This window comes from Alligator sinensis, unplaced genomic scaffold (assembly GCF_000455745.1).
Source record: "Alligator sinensis unplaced genomic scaffold, ASM45574v1 scaffold1130_1, whole genome shotgun sequence".
In the NCBI taxonomy this organism is placed as follows: domain Eukaryota; kingdom Metazoa; phylum Chordata; order Crocodylia; family Alligatoridae; genus Alligator; species Alligator sinensis.
In genome coordinates, this window is record NW_005842358.1 from 63,766 (window position 1) to 80,391 (window position 16,626).

Here is a 16,626-nt window from a genome sequence, read left to right on the forward strand (position 1 = left end):
AAACATATGTTATGATGAACTCCAAGCTTATGCATATTGTTTTTCTACAACAATTCAACTACATCACACCTAATCCATGGCACTGTCTGGTTTTTCCATTCTAGATTAGGGGTCTATAATGTACAACCTGAGGTCTGGATCTGGCCCGTGGAGCTGCAGGGCTTTGCCTGTGCCTGTGCTGGAGCTGTGCAGCAAGGGGCTGTGAAAAGGCTGAGGACCTAGAAATTGTGCCTGTGCTGCTATTGCTTCTCGCTGCCCCACTTCTCTCCCACAGGTTTGTGGCCTGGGCACAGCTTCCAGAGCTACACCAGGGCTGGGGAAGCTGTGCCTTAACCACTGCCATTACTCTGTCCCTCCCCTCTCCCCAAGGCTGTGGTATGAGCGCAGCTTCCAGCCAGAGTGGAGTGGTGCCAGGGCCAGGCTGGGGTGGGTGTGGGGGAGCAGGAGAGGAAGGGGAAGCAGCAGCAAGATGAAAGCAACTTGCTACTGCCTGGCCTGGGCACAGCCCTGCTAGAAGCTGCTCTCACCCTGCAGTCAGAGAGCAGGAAGCTGGGAGAAGCGCTGGGGACACAGATGCAGCTCCCAGGTACATGGCTCCATTGGGGACCTAGGGAAACCTCCCCCACTGCTGACATGATGCCAAAGCCACCCAGCTTACACTAGACTGGGGACAGGTTGTCCCAATCTGCCGCTTGGAAAAGGTTGATGTCCCCTGATTTCCAGCTTACCCCTGGCATTTTCCTAATCCATCACCAACAGTCACAAGACCTGTTTCAAATTAAGATTTCCAGGTTCTCACTGGCATCTTATTTGCCAAGTTCAGCTCCTCAGGGACTTGTATTTGTTGGCTAAATTGTCTGAGCTGGTGGAGTAGCAGTTCATCGACCTGCCATTGTCACTAGCAGTATTTTGAATGCTGGGGAACTTGCTGAGGTATGACTAAAGGGGATCAGTAATCATTTCATTCATATTTACTGTGGTAATAAATTATGGGATTGTGACAATTTGGTGGGTTCATTGTCCTTGCCTCCCTTCTAATACTGGGCATGGAATATACAGCAAGTGTGGTTAAGGCACAGAGAAAAATGGAAGGTACATCTGAGCTAGGCCTTGTGTTAAGTTTGGCATCAGCACTTCATAAGACCTGTCCACACTGTGAAGCGCAGTATTCAAAGGGAAGATTTGATGTGGATACATAGAGAAGGATGCTGCAACTCTTTTTATTTGGGCCCACACTTTCAACTTATGGAAGCCCACTCTGCAAGTTAATTGTCATTTTAGATTTGGGTTAATTTTAATATAGTAGGCTTGGGTTTAACTTAATAAAATTGCAACCAGAGACTTCTTAAGCTAAACTCTTATCTGAGTTTTTAACATCATAAATGGTAAATGACATGGAATTGGTAAATGGTAGATGACATGGCTATATTAACCAGAATTTTTTTCAATAAACAGTATCCATTCAAACATTTTCTTAAAAAAAAGATACACATTTAGGAAGATAATATGAGATATATTCCTTTGAGGATATACAGAAGTACAGTGTTGTTTTTTGTTTTTAAATATTTTAGGTTTTTTTGTGTGCCTCTCTCTGTTCTGTTCTATTATGTAATTTCATACCATGACCTGAATTGTTCTCTCTGCTCAGTCATTTATTCTTTTCTTACTTTAGTTTTTTTTAAATGTGGTAATCATTAGTGCATGAGATTGCTTTATAATGTCTTAGCTTTGTTTACTAGTTGTTAGACTTACATTGCCTAACACAGAACTAAAATATTGGGGCCCAGGTAAACTAAATTGAACTATAAAACATATTACTCCTAGCTAGTCAATCCATTAGAGTTTTGCCTGTGTAAAGCGTATTGGAGCGATTCCTGACAATAGCATTTGGTATGATAATAAGCCACTTCCGCTTCAGAACACTGTCTAACTTTACTCTGTTTATGGTATTTGGGTCAAGATTGTGATTAAGAAGATTATCCAGGAAGAAGTAAAACCTTCAGAAATAGTCTATATAGTTTCATAATCCAGGAAAACTGTCATGGCTCCTTTCTTCTACATGAGGACTGCAATAGTTTAGACTACACCAGAAAGGTCAAGAAATATTATTCACCAAGGAAACAGAGGGAACAGAGCAGTCCTTAAACAGTAACTCCCACACAATACTGCTCTACAAACCTGTTGAGATTACCAAAAAACCCCAAACAAACAAAAAAAAGCATGACCAAAATGAAAGCTCAAATACAAGTTGTGTAAGCCACCAAAAATCAGTCATTAGGTTTAGCTGGGTAACTGGATGAGTTTATTCATGATATTACATAGCTATGACTACCTTCATTTGGTTTGAATAGAATTCCCATTTTCTGAAAGGAGGAGTTTCCTGGAGACAAGTTTTTCCCTTCAGACTTCAGTGGAAACTGAAGGTGTAGACACACACGACAACTGAACCTTTCCTAGATGTCACTGATTGGAAACTGGTTCACAGTTATATCAAGTGCTGTGGCTCACCCAGGCCAGCATGCCTCACAGTTGGTGAAGGTGTGGTGGGGAGAAAAGTTCTTGCTTTGGGGAGTTCCAGGGGGTGAGTAACCTGTACCTGGAGGCATTTTTACTTTTCCACTTTCCCTTCTCTCCTTGCAGTGAGTGAAATAAACTTCAACAGCCTGCAATTGACCACAATCTGCAGTGTGCTTGCCTGACTTGGGGGCGGGGGGAAAGGGGAATGCTTGGATACATGTTTTGGCTCCCAAGGGGTGGTTGCACATTGTGAGGGGCTGCGAGTAGGGCATGAGGACACAGCAGCTTATTTGAAAGATGGACTTTGTTGAATAAGCAGTGCTAAGGAGCTGCGCAAAAGGGAGAAAGGGAGGCAGTAGAGTGGCCAGTTGCAGTAGTGATGGGGGGGTATGCAGTGTAGGATTCTTGAAGAAATGACGAGACCAACATCATGTAACACAGGTTCACAGTGAACTAGTTCAAAATAGTATCTGATCTTTCACATACAATTTTGAACCATTCCAGGTGGACGTAAACAGATTAGCAGACTTGTATGTCTATCCACTTTAGGTTTCAATTGCATTTATACCATTCTAAATGTCATGTGTGTCCATGTCGTGAATATGCAAATCTAAGATCACTTCATGCTGTGTGAGGCAGAAGGCAGGGTAGAGCTGCGCCATGTAGACTATTAGTCAGTCAGTCTATAATATACACCTCAGACACCCTGCCTCCTCTCTGACTTCAGCCTAACTACCTCTCCATGATGTATAAGTATAAATTTCACAAGTTGATCTTATTAATACTGCTCTGCATTATTTGAAATTAGACGTTAGCACTGAGGTATACTGAATGTTTCATGTGCATTAATAATCTTCTGAAACCAAATATAAAGGACAATTCATTTCTGCATAACAAAGCATATTGACAGTTTAGAAAAGTAAGCCATGAATCAATATCATGCAATTAGACACTCACATCAACACAAAAAAGGAAAAGCAAAGAATGTATAGAACAAAAATTTTCATTGACCTGATTTGTCAGAGATGTTGGCTGTAACTGGCGTGGTGGAGTAGCTTGTGTTAGCCTTTGCGCTGTCCTTGGAAGCTTTTGGTTTATTTTTCGTTGCCTCTAGTGCTTTGACCTTCTTGGCATGTTTACTTCCTTTGTAGTGGGCCTCAGCCTGGCTCTACAAAGGAGAACAAATCAGGCTTATTTGTTTGTACTTCCATACAACACAAGAGATGATAATGTGGGGCACTTTCAATAATAGGCACCATAATATTCCACCTGACAAAGTTCAGTAGTGTGTTATTAATATTTTCCTAAACTTAATGTATTTTATATATTCAGATGACAAAATTTGCATTTTAAAAGAGATTTTAAAGAATATGTACTTTCTTCAATGTAGAATGAAATTTGATTTTGTATTAGAATTGATGTCTCCATATCCAATTCCTTGCTATCATAATCTTCAGATGTAATACTTAATGTAAATGTGAATACATCCAATTGAGAAAACTTCTATTTAATTTCATGTAGTTACCTGCTCTTTATTGCTTATAGTTAGAAAGATATTCTCTGTGCTGTAACATGATTAAATAATCCATTTTTCTCTTGCTTGATCTAGTACAAGAGTCATGAAGTATTCTCATCATTACACTAATAGCAATTGAAACAGGCATTAATGATATTATGTCTACACTATTAGATCAAGGAGGAGGGATGAAAAAAGAAACACCACTGTCGTTAACTTTAATAGACTGAACTAAAACATAGGAAACATTTACAATATGCATCAATTTTGATTATGTTTTATTAATTGTCCTACATAATCCTTCTGAAAGACCTAAAATGTTGGAGACTCTGGGACAGACCACCAGAGAAAAACTTATTATTAGCTTCTTTTCTAAAATGTCATGAAATATATACCTCCTGGTTCTGCACTAAAAATAACTTCTGATGTTCATAAGAGAAAATATTTACTTCTTTGTCATAAAACTATTTATAGAAACTAGGTCAAATGTACATGCCTGAAGTTAGGCACTTAAATGAGCTGCCTGATTTGCAGAGATTTAGAGTACCCTTTGACAACTGAGTTCTTTTTGTCCCCAAGTGTAAAGTGGGAGCTTAACTTTTAAACACCCAAATTAAAAAAATGTCAGGTTATGACTTCTCAACACAAAGCTTGCTGACTTCTAAAAACCTAATTAACATATTAACATATTTTATAGAGTAAAAATAGATTAAGAATATTATATGAATATACAAATGAAAAGCCATTATTATTTAATTGTAAACAGTATTATTTAGCAAGGCTATGCATTATTAACAAATACTCATAAATGACATTCTTTTAGTTTTGAAACTTGTATTAAACAGGTGCCTCTATTGAAGGTTACATATTAACTATTTAAGTTAATATTGCAATTTAATTCAAACTAAAGTTAGCATGCTTCTTGAAATGACATGAAGAGATGATTTCATCTCAGTGCTTCATATATAGAATATCAGTGCAAGAAATATTTAATATGTTCATGCAAAAGTGAATTATATTAACACATCTTTGCATCATCATTTAGTTCACTGTATTAAATGAAGCAAACAACAGAATAAACTTCATGTTTTATATACACCAGCTATGGGGTCCAGACAGGTATGAAAAATAGCACAGATATAATGAGGACAATCTTAATGGGGCTTAATGCACCTAGGAATCACGGTCACCTTAAGACAGTGTGGGTAGAATGTAAGCAGACAGTAGGAGCAGATGGAAAAGACAAGAGAACACATACAAATCTCTATTCACTAAAGTCTTAATTATTTGCATGATGAAAAATCACTAAAACACTGCAGCTAAAACAGCCATTTAGATGAGATGAATTATTCATTTTAGTATACAAATGATTGTATATACTGTAAAATAAGGAACAGAATATGCAGCATGCTTATTCTCTGATAACTTTGTTAAGAGCGTGTTCAGGAATAAGAACTGCCAAATAAACATTATTTTGCAGACCTTTCTGAAAAAAAATACCTACTTGTCTGTAAATCAATTTACAGCAGAGTCTAAAAACTAGTTGCAACTAAACTATTTTATGACTAAAACCTCTGTAGTATTGAAATATAATCAAACACAATGCAAAAATTAAAGAGAAACAGCTAAATTATTGAACAGAAGTACAACTATCTCTACATATAGTATTTAAAGAGACGTGTCAACTTGAATTTCTTGAAACTGCTGGATATCAAAAAATTCATTTCTTTTTGCTAGAGCCTCCTTTAAATATTATGTCCTCTTTTTCTTGGAAAATACTTGATAACTGTTAAAGATTTTTTTCACTCCTTTTCTATTAGACTTAGACATGTTTCATAGACGAGCAGGGAAGACTCATCACAAAATAAGGCACACCCACACCACTCATTGCATTCTTTTTCTGTCTGCAAACACTCCCTCTTTTGCTGGTTGCTGCCCATTCAGTTTCAGCTTTGGTGCTGCTGTACCCTTCAGAAGACGTGCAAAATGTCAACAGCCGAGTGAAACTGCATACTCAAAAAGCTGTCAAAATGCATAAAGCTAAAGACAGAAAAAATATATTTTTCCTCAAGCCTCCTTCTGTTCTAGCAACTTATATTGTAACAGCAGCAGATGCAAAAAAATTCAAGTTGATGATGTCCCTTTAAATATTTGATCTATAACTATGCTCAATGCATACATGCTCTGTTGATAAGATCCTATGTTGCCTGAGGAAAGTTACAACAGAAGAAACATAAGTGCACTCAAGAGAAAGACTTACTAAGTCGGTACATTGCTAATAAGCCTTTCTGCTGATATTTGCAATAATAATGCCTGCAATATCAGTAATAACCTACTACTGTGATTCACTTCATTCAATCCTCATCTACTGTAATGAAACCTGTTGAAAACAAACAAGTCCAGATAGAATTAAAACTAATGTAAACTGTTTAAAGATATTTGCAGCCTTCACTGAAATCTCTTGGCTGGCATCACTTTTGATATTCACTAGATGGTAATTGTAACTATAAAACACAAAATTACAGGCATATATTACATTATAAAGAACATAAGTTACCATTGTTATCCTCTCAGTCTGACTTCTTACATAATACAGATTTTTTCTGAATTAATTCTTGCTTGGACAAGCCAATATATTTTAGAAAAAGCATTCAACCTTGGTTTTAAAATTTCCAGTAGTGGGCAGCTCACTATAGACCTGGGTAAGTTTTTTCAAGATCTAATTATCATAACTTAAAGCGTTAGTCTTCTTTCTAGTCTGAGTTTATCTTATTTCAACATCCAGCAACTGGATTTGTTACACTTTTGTTGGATAAAATGAAGAAACCTCCGGTATCAAACTTCTATTTCTCACACAGGGATACAGTGTGATTAAGTGCTCCCTGCCCCTGCCTTAAACTTTCATTTTGATATACTTCATAGATTGAGCTCTTTGTGTCTTTCAGTAGAAGGCATATTTTCTAATCATTTCATCATTGTTATAGCTCTTTTCAGAATCCCCTCCAATTTTTCAACATTCTCCTTGATTTGTGGATAGCAGAACTGGATGCAGCATTACAACAGATGTCCTGCAGCATCAAATACAGAGATAATCACTTTACTGCAACTTAGTGTTCCTCTGTTTATGAATACAGGAATCATAATAGATCTTTTGCTCACATGATTACACTGCAAAGCTAGCATTCAAGTTGATTAGCCAGCATTACCCACAACTTTTTTCCAGGTCACTTCTTCTTAGGACGAAATCCCCCATCCTGAATGTATGGCCTACTTTCAATGTTCCTAAAATATATATCCCCAAATATCTGGCTGTACCAAGCAGCATATTATTTGTTTGCACACACCTTACAAAATTATACATACTACTCTGTGCAAGTAACCTGCCCACTTTTTCTTTACCACTTCCCGAAACTTTAAATGACTTGCAAACTTTTAGGAATGATTTTAAGTTTCTGCCAGATCATAGATAAAAATGTTACATATACCAGGGAGAAGATATATCATTTTTAAAGCATGAAAATTTCATATCATTATATATTTGTCACTGTCTTGTAATGGGAGTGGATAAAATCCCAGGGGTCAGTGCTCGGACCCATGCTCTTTAACATCTTTATTAATGACCTGGATGAGGGCATGAAAAGTGCAATGATTAAGTTTGTGGATGGTACCAGGCTGTGGGGACAAATGGGCACATCAGAGGACACGTCAAAAAATCAGGAAGACTTGGACAGGCTGGTCCTATGGGCTGAACAAAACCATATGAGGTTCAACAGGATCAAATGCTGGGTCCTTCATCTGGGTAGGATGAACCCTCACCATACCTATACAAAGGGTGGTGGTCCAGTGGCTGGCACTGCATCTGAAAGGGACCTAGGGATATCAATTGCCCAGAGGATGAAAATGAGCCACCAATGTGCCAAAGTCACCAACAGAGCAAATAGAATTCTGGCGTGCATCAGCACACGTGTCACCAAACAGATCCAGAGAGGTGCTCCTCCCCTTTTATTCAGCATTGGTGAGGCTACAGCTGAAGTACTGTGCCCAGTTCTGGGCACCGCACTTCAAGAAGAATGTGGACAAGCTTGAAAGGGTGCAGAGAAGGGCCACCTGCATGATCAAGGGCCTGGGGGACAGGTCCTATGAGAAGAGACTTCAGGATCTGGGTTTGTTCAGTCTGAGTAAAAGAAGACTGAAGGGTGACTTGATAGCCGCCTACAAATATATCAAGGGAGAACACCAGGATCTAGGAGAACAACTTTTCAGAAAAGCGCCCCCTCCACCCAGGAAGCCATGGACCAATGGAGACAAGCAAGTCGAGGAAAAGTTTCAGCTGGGCATAAGGAAAAACTTCTTTTCCATACAGGTAACTAGAATCTGGAACACACTTCCAGCAGAGGTGGTGCAGTCGCCATCTCTGGTGGTCTTTAAGAGGAGGCTGGACAAGTACTTCATTGAGCTCATTTGAGCCCCATTACCTTCTGCCCATGGCGGGGGACCAGACTTGATGATCTTACAGGTCCCTTCCAGTCCTTCTTTCTATGATTCTATGAAAATATGAGCCCAATCACATACCCTTTTAAGCAAGGAAACCTTCCACTGATGTAGACCTCTGTATGATACAAATTAATTTACATATAATTAAACAAAATTAAGTTAATCTGAATCAGAGTTGAAAGAGAAAGATATAAACATTCTTATATTTAACATTTTAGAATTGTGTCATCCTAGAACACAGGACTTTTACATTAATAATAATATAAGGGAGGCAGCTAAACATGCCTTTTACATTTGAAACTCTATACCAGTTTTAATGATATATTTTTAGCTCTAATACTATTATAGCTCTAATATTTTTAGTTCTCAGGTAACTATTGCCTTGCCGTGTCTTTTCTTCTCTCCATCTTATGTTTCACAGACAAAATTACTTACAGTCAAAAACCTGACAAGTTTTTCTGTAGCATCCCAAAAAGTTCTACAGAACACTTGAAAGGATATGGTTGTTTATTCTATAGAATTTACAGCTTTATAAAGGACTTTCCACTTACAGTTTTAAACTCTCCAATCTCTCAGTTCTAATTGTCAAAGGGAACTTACAAAACACTTTTCACAGACGAGCCTATGAACTTCACTTCAACCTCCTGGATACAAAAAATCCTAGACTAAATATTCAGATTGGATTTATGACACATTATAACCTGCCTGACATATGACTCCTCAGGCACCTCTCCACTATTTACCTGCTACATTCATAACTCTTTTCTCTCCCTCCCCACCTCCCTCCACCCCCCAGCCTCTCTCTCACCCGCTGACTCCTCAGTTTACATCTTCACTCCCGCCTGTCTGGCATCCATCCCAGCCCAGCCTCTGGCTTCATTACTATTCATTCCGTCCAGGAAGAACACACACCAACTGCAGAGGCTTCCTCAGCCTGACAGAAGAGTTTTTGAACCTGAAAGCTTGCTGAGAAATATTTTTTCCAACTATTTAAGTTGGTCTAATAAAAGATATCAGATTCAACCAAAGAAACTTGTCTGACAATTTTAAACTGAAATTTTCTCAGAAGGGTATAAGAGATGGGAAACGAATTCCTTTCTACTCTAGAAAACCCATGTCTGACCTTGAGAAATAACTTAGAGATGTTATTTTTAGTGTTTATGGATAGGTACAGAGAGTCAAAAAGCCTGAGGCTGAATCAATTTAGTCATTACAGGTTAGTCTAAACTGCACAGATTAAATTGAAACAGAAGTGAACAGACATCTGCACTGGCTCAGGCCAGAAGCTGGGGGCAGTAGAGCATGACTGTCTGGCTGTGTGTTCACTTCCTCTTCCTACTGCCACTGAGGTCTCTGGGATTTGCAGTCCAGAATTACAGCAGCAGAACTTTGCAGGGTTGCTCATCACTTCCTCCTCCTGCTTCCACTTGCCTCTGAGATGTGTAGTCCATAGTTGCAGCCAGCAGTAAGTTTGAGCAGGGGAAGGAGTGTTTAACACCCCTCCATGACCCCAGCCTCCTGTACATTGGGCTGCACCCCCAGCTGGGTTTGCACCCTCACCCCTTTGTCAGACAACTCTCACTGCTCCAGCTGGAGAGCAGAGGGGCAGGGCCAGCCCAGCTCTCTGAAGCAGACAACACAGCCCAGCCCAGGGCTGGAAATCATGCTGGGAGACTATGATTTAACTTGAGCCAGGAAAGCGTCTGGGACAGAAGTTTCATAACCCAGTTTGACCCAAATCATTCAAGTCTGATGCTACATTCAACCAGGTTTAACTTAAACCAGTTTCAGCCATTTTGCAACTGGTTTATGTGCACTGAGCTTTTGTTCTGTTACAGATTTAAACCAGTTTCTGATCACTAAAACTGTTTATGTGCAACTTCTGTCCCTAGTTATAAGGTTAAACAAGGTATTTACTAGTGAACATTTTCTGATCCACTTCCTCTTCCTCTATTTTGGAAGCATATTTAGTAGCTATAACTTATAAAAATATTTGTTTTACTTATTTTTTGTCTGAAATTCATTCTAAAGTCATTGGGCACACATAATGCATAACACATTAAGGCTAAATACAGATAGTCAAAAAGTCAGAGGCTGAATCAATTCAATCTTTGCAGGTTAATCTAAATTGCATTGATTGAACCAATAAGCAAGTGAACATTCACTTTTGATTCTAGAAATGCAGCCACATGCCTGAAGTGGCTCAGGTGAGGTGCCAGTGGGTGCTAGAGCACATTTCCCTGGTTGCCTGCAGCAAACAGCTTGAGCTAAGGCTCGGTCCCCACACCCCACATGAGGGAGTGTTTGCGAGGAAAGTGCAAAGCATCCTGGGATGCTGAGGGACTATGAGCTAACTTGATCATATCATGGGTTTAGATTACCTAACTTTTTTCAATGCTATACTTCCTTGTTGGTATATACTAGCAACAGTGCCAGACCATGGAGAACATAAAAATAGAAAATACAATAGTAAATTGTGATCTGTTAGGACTATTCTCATTTTACCCATAGATTAAAAACAAGTGTTGAACGTTAAGATTTTTATCTTATGGTCACTGGATCAGATTTTTTATCATCAGGAATAGTAATTCCAAAAGAATTCCAAAAGAATAGGTGTAATCCCACAGATTTCATAGACATTAGGGCTGGAAGGGACCTCGCAAGATCATTGCGTCCAGCCCCGGCTCAAGAAGCAGGAAGTCAGCTGGGGTCAGATCACCCCAGCAAGATAAGCATCCAAGCATTTCTTAAAGGTATCTAGAGTAGGTGCTTGCACCACTTCGGTAGGGAGTCTATTCCAGACTCTGGAGATTCAGATGATAAAGAAGTTTTTCCTTATGTTCAGTCTAAAATGATTTTCCAGCAGTTTGTGACTGTTAGACCTCATCTTCCCTTGGGGTGCACTGGTGAACAGATGTTCTCCCAGTTCCTGATGCACACCCCTTATATACTTATAGGCTGCCACAAAGTCACCCCTGAGCCTTCATGGAAGGCAGACTTTGGAAGGCAGAATTTGATCTACTATCCTTTAATATAACTTCTGACCCAAACTCTGCATGTTTCACTTACTATTACTTCTCCTTGGTAACTAGACAGTAATACTAACATGGAAAAATACATTTTCAAGCAGCAACACTCTGTGGAGTTTTCTGAGACACAGCAAACAGGAGAAAATTATGCCTGTTGCCCTAAAATTGTAAAGCTAAGTATCATTCATTAGTCTCTAATTATCACTCAGTTGCCTTCCATTTTGACAGATTCCTTTGCACAGAAATCACATTACAGGCAACCATATTAACACTGTATATGGATGCTGTAGATGTAATACAGTCTGGCTAGCTGTTACAATTTCTATAACATCTCTTAAATCAGCCTACTGGACTTCCAGATATTCATTTTCAATTAAGCCATGAGGTATTAAATTTACTTTCATTTCCCCTGAAAATACATTAAGAAAATTGCATAGAAGGTTAAAAAGCCATGGAGGCAGGATCCTGCCCAGCCCAATAGCAAGTGGCTCTTGCGTGCAGTTCTGGGAGCCTGAGTGGCAGCAAGAGTGGTGGGGTCCTATCCAAGGGCATGCACCAGTGTGCCAGGCTGGGCTGGCTCCATGTGGCGCCAGGTCTTAGGTGGCTGGGGCCATGCTGTGAAGCTGGGGGGCTCTGCCAGTAGCAGGCCAGAAGTACCCCAGTGGCTGTTGCTGCTACAGGGGGGTAGGGGGGAGCTGTCCATTGTGCCTGGGGGCAGGTGCGTGACTCACCCCTCCTGAGCAGTCCCCCTCACTTCCACAGCCCCCCCACAATCTACCCACAAACCGCACACCCCCAAACCACCGACCCACATACCCACCCAGAAACTTCACATCCATAACCCCCCACAAATGCTACACACCCCAAAGCAGCCCCATACCCCCCACAAATCTCACACCCGCAAACCCTACATGCACCCACAAACCCCTCCAACCCCCTCCTCCACAAACAGATCACTCAGCTGGACTCATGTCCTGGTGCTGGGATGGAGCTACTGCCAGGAAGGAGCTAGTGGGGATAGGCAGGGGCTGCAGGTCAGGAGTGAGGGGCACTGAGGGGACTGTGAGTTGGGAGTGATGGGCAAAGGTAGAGGCGGGGCAGGGCACCGGCATCCCAGTGCTGGTCAGCACTCCACATCCTGGTGAGCAAAGAAGGCAGGGGCAGCTCTGATTTTTCTATGATAAAAAAGCAAAAGCAAACACCAAAGTTTAGAATTAATTTTATTATGATGATAGAGGCACTGGTAGGCTTCCAAATTGCTCAACACTGTAAATATATCAAACACTGCCCAACTGATCTCTCTCTATATAGTGGCATTTCATTTTAATTGCAGAAGAACATGGATTCGGGGTATTTTAATGAAATAATTTGGGGGTTTTATCAGAGAATTTGCAATTTTTAAACAGGGGACACCAGGATCTCTGCTGGTGAGGCAGGCGGTGAGACCCGGGCAGACTAGCCTGCCCAGGACCCAGCTGGAGGACAGACAAGGTGGCTTACCTTCTGGTCATTTGGGGCCAGGAGGACATGCTTTGACAGTTCAAAGCTGGCTACCACAATGAGCACATCTTCTGGGAGAGAACTGCCCAGATGGTAGAGCGGGGGCACCAGAAAACATGACAGCAGTTCTGCACGAAGGCCAATTGTGCAGACATGGCCTACTGGCAACTGACCCAGAAGTGCAGAAGGCTCTGCTACAGTGTCCATACCACAGCCCAGGCAGCTGTGCTGTCCTTGTCTGGGTCTGGCAGGAGTGCAGCCATGGGGCCGGAGGTCCAAGGAGTAGATGCTGTCGCAGGTGGCAGCAGGTCACAGCCAAGCAGCAGCCCCCACTGCCAGACTGCTGCAGTGGGTAGAGGGTACAGGGGCCCCTCTAGGTTAGGGCTGCTTCCTGCTTCAGCAGTCCAGCTGGTACAAGGGGCTAGTGTCCCCAAATACCAACTGACTGGGCCTCAAGCTCCCTGAGCTGCTCGCCAGGGCAGCTTTTTATACGGCTGCTGGCCCCAGCCTCTAGCTCCCCCTGGCTGAAGATCCAGGAGGAGCTGGTCAGGGTCAGGTTGCTTCAGGTGGCACAATTTGCTCCACACCACAGCGCATGTTCAGGCACATGTGCTGAGACACAAATCTCTGGCATAAATTTATGCCGCTGCTATTTGAATTGCTCCAAGCACACGTGCCTGCATGTGTGGACACACCCTATATGTCATATCTTATTTATTTACCCAAATACCAGTGTGTGGACCAGTAGTGTAATATTTAAAAACATGTAAACACTGCTCTGGCTTTTCCACCCATATCTGATATTTTGCCGGAGTTCTCATTCTTCACCTGTGCCTGAAAGCCTTTGATATGGTATCTCATCCTCTTCTCACAGATAAACTGAGAGGTTGTGACACAGATGATTACATGGTCAGGTGGGTGGCAAATTGGCTTAGGGATTGCACCCAGAGAGTGGTGGTGGATGGGTTGGTATCAACCTGGAAAGATGTGGGCAGTGGAGTCTCACAAGGCTCGGTCCTTGGATCCGTGCTGTTCAATGTCTTCGTCAGTGACTTGGATGAGGGTGTGGAAAGCACTCTGTCCAAATTTGCTGATGATACCAAATTATGGGGTAGAGTTAATACACTAGAGAGTAGGGAACAAATTCAGGTGGATCTGGACAGGCTGGAAAAGTGGGCGGAACAGAATAGGATGCAGTTCAACAAGGACAAGTGCAAGGTGCTGTACCAGGGGAGGAGGAATCACCAACACACTTACAGGCTAGGGGAGGACCTTCTCAGTAGCACAGCAGTGGACAGGGATCTCGGAGTCATTGTTAATGCCAAGATAAATACGAGTTGTCAGTGTGATGAAGCGATCAGTAAAGCTAACTACACTCTATCATGCATTAGCAGGTGCATCATGAACAGGTCCAGGGAGGTGATACTTCCCCTCTATGCGACATTGGTCAGGCTGCAGTCAGAGTACTGCATCCAGTTCTGGGTGCTACACTTCAAGAGGGATGTGGACAACCTCGAGAGTCCAGAGAAGGGCCACTCGTATGGTTAGGGGTCTTCAGGCAAAGCCCTACAAGGAGAGATTGAGGACCCTGCATCTCTTCAGCCTCCGCAAGGGAAGGCTGAGAGGTGATTTTGTGGCTGGCTATAAATTCATCGGGGGGAGGGGGAGAGCAGCAAGGGATAGGACATGTTCTGTTTACCAGGGCACCCCATGGAGTAACTAGGAACAACGGCCACAAACTGATGGACAGAAGATTTAGGTTAGACATCAAGAAGAACTTATTTATGGTAAGGGTTGCCAGAACCTGGAATGGGCTTCCGAGGAAGGTGGAGCTCTCCCCTACCTTGAGGGTCTTTAAGAGAAGGCTAGACATGCACCTGGCTGGGGTCATGTGACCCCAGCCCTCTTTCCTGCCCATGGCAGGGGGTCGGATTCAATGGTCTTCTGAGATCTCTTCCAACCCAAACATCTATGAATCTGTGACCAGTTAAATCAATAGAAAATTTACTTGAGAGAAGAAATTTCAAACCCAAGTGTAGGACTTTGTCTTTTTTGAATAATGAGAGTGGCCTGCTTATTTGACTTGCATTATATGATCCAGTATCTTCACTTTTCAAATTAACAAGTTTTCAAAGGAACTATATCAATGAATTGCTCATTATATATGTAGTTGTCATGTCTTTGCTGAACTTGAAATGCACTTGAAATTTGGGAGGCATATGGCCTTTTGTAACAGGGTTCTGTATCCCCTTAAGAAGGAGCAGCTCGATTAAGGGCATTCAGCTGTGGGCTTTCTGGTAAAAGGGAGTGGTACACTGGGAGCTTAAAAACTCCACAGGAGAGGGCTAAGGGAGAAGAATGTGAAGGGACAACTCGAGAAAATGCAGCAAGCAGTGACTGCAACTGTCTGCTACAAGAGGCCAGGCTGCTGCTCCGGGGAGTATGTGACAGCAAACCTGGAACATTGGCTGTCCACGTTTGGAGAGGGATATTTGGCTTGCCTTAAGCAAGAAGACTGGGACAGGAAACCTGGGACAGGCCAGAAAAAATGGGATTGGAACAAGATTGCAGGTTAGGAAGACATAGACAGGTAAAAAGGGACGAGGGAAAGGTTCAGAAGAATCTGTGCCACTAGAATATACAGCTCTCCAGAGCCTGAAATGGAATCTGCAAAATGTTAAGTTTTAGTGACTTGCCTACTTTAAGAGGCTGAGATGAAATCCAATTATTTTTCTTCTATTTTATCAACTACTCAAATAAAGTAAGGTTCATGGAAAACAGCCTTGTTTACTCACATCCCAGACTAATCCATATGGCATCCTGGTGAGTCTAATATATATATACAGTACATATAAATTATAATATAACATATATATATATATATATATATATATATAATATATATATAATTTACAATCCTAATAATGCTCTTTTAAGATATCTTCTTTGTGTCTAATACAAATTGCTGACATGGAATTTGCATGCATTCATTCATTTAATTTGACCCATATAAACTACTGGCAAAAAGATCACTTAATTTTGCTCATGAAATACTGTAGCCCTGGCAGATTAGTTTTCAATGTTGCTTTATTTTCTAAAGGGCTTTTCATCTTTAACAATTATTTTAGGTAACTTACACATGGTTTTTTAACCCACCCACATAATCCCCCCACTGCCATGTCTCTGCTTACCAGGGACAGAGCCTGGGTCTGATCCACTGATGTAGCCTTGCTCTGCTCCTATTTGCTCCAGCACTCTGATGCAGCCTGCATCGCTCATCTGGATGCAGCCAAAGAGGCTTTTTGAGAGCACATCGAAGTGTTATTTAACTTTCAGAATGAATTCAATAAAATAATATCCATCATTGTATAGCAAGTGATAAATAAATCACCTACTTTACAACTCCTTCTCAAAAAGGAAAGAATACTGTAGGTCAGGGGTAGGCAACGTTTTTTGGCCAGTGCCAGAAAAACCACAATGTCTATCTTGGAAGGTGCCAGAGTGCCAGCATACCACAAAACCAAAGCTGGGGTGGAGGGGGTACATGGCAGGAGGGACTGCATATTTAAT

The 16,626-nt window shown here is 41.4% G+C and overlaps 1 protein-coding gene across 4 annotated transcripts in view; it reads right to left on the reverse strand.

Moving 5' to 3' along the window:
• ZNF385B (zinc finger protein 385B) overlaps positions 1–16,626 on the reverse strand; it is a 262,176-nt gene that overhangs the window by 38,783 nt on the left and 206,767 nt on the right. For all 4 annotated transcript variants that reach the window (XM_006029114.3, XM_006029115.3, XM_006029116.3 and 1 more), the window contains one exon: positions 3,529–3,685. In XM_006029114.3, the coding sequence (XP_006029176.2) occupies positions 3,529–3,685 (157 nt within the window). The remainder of the gene's footprint in view (positions 1–3,528; positions 3,686–16,626) is intronic.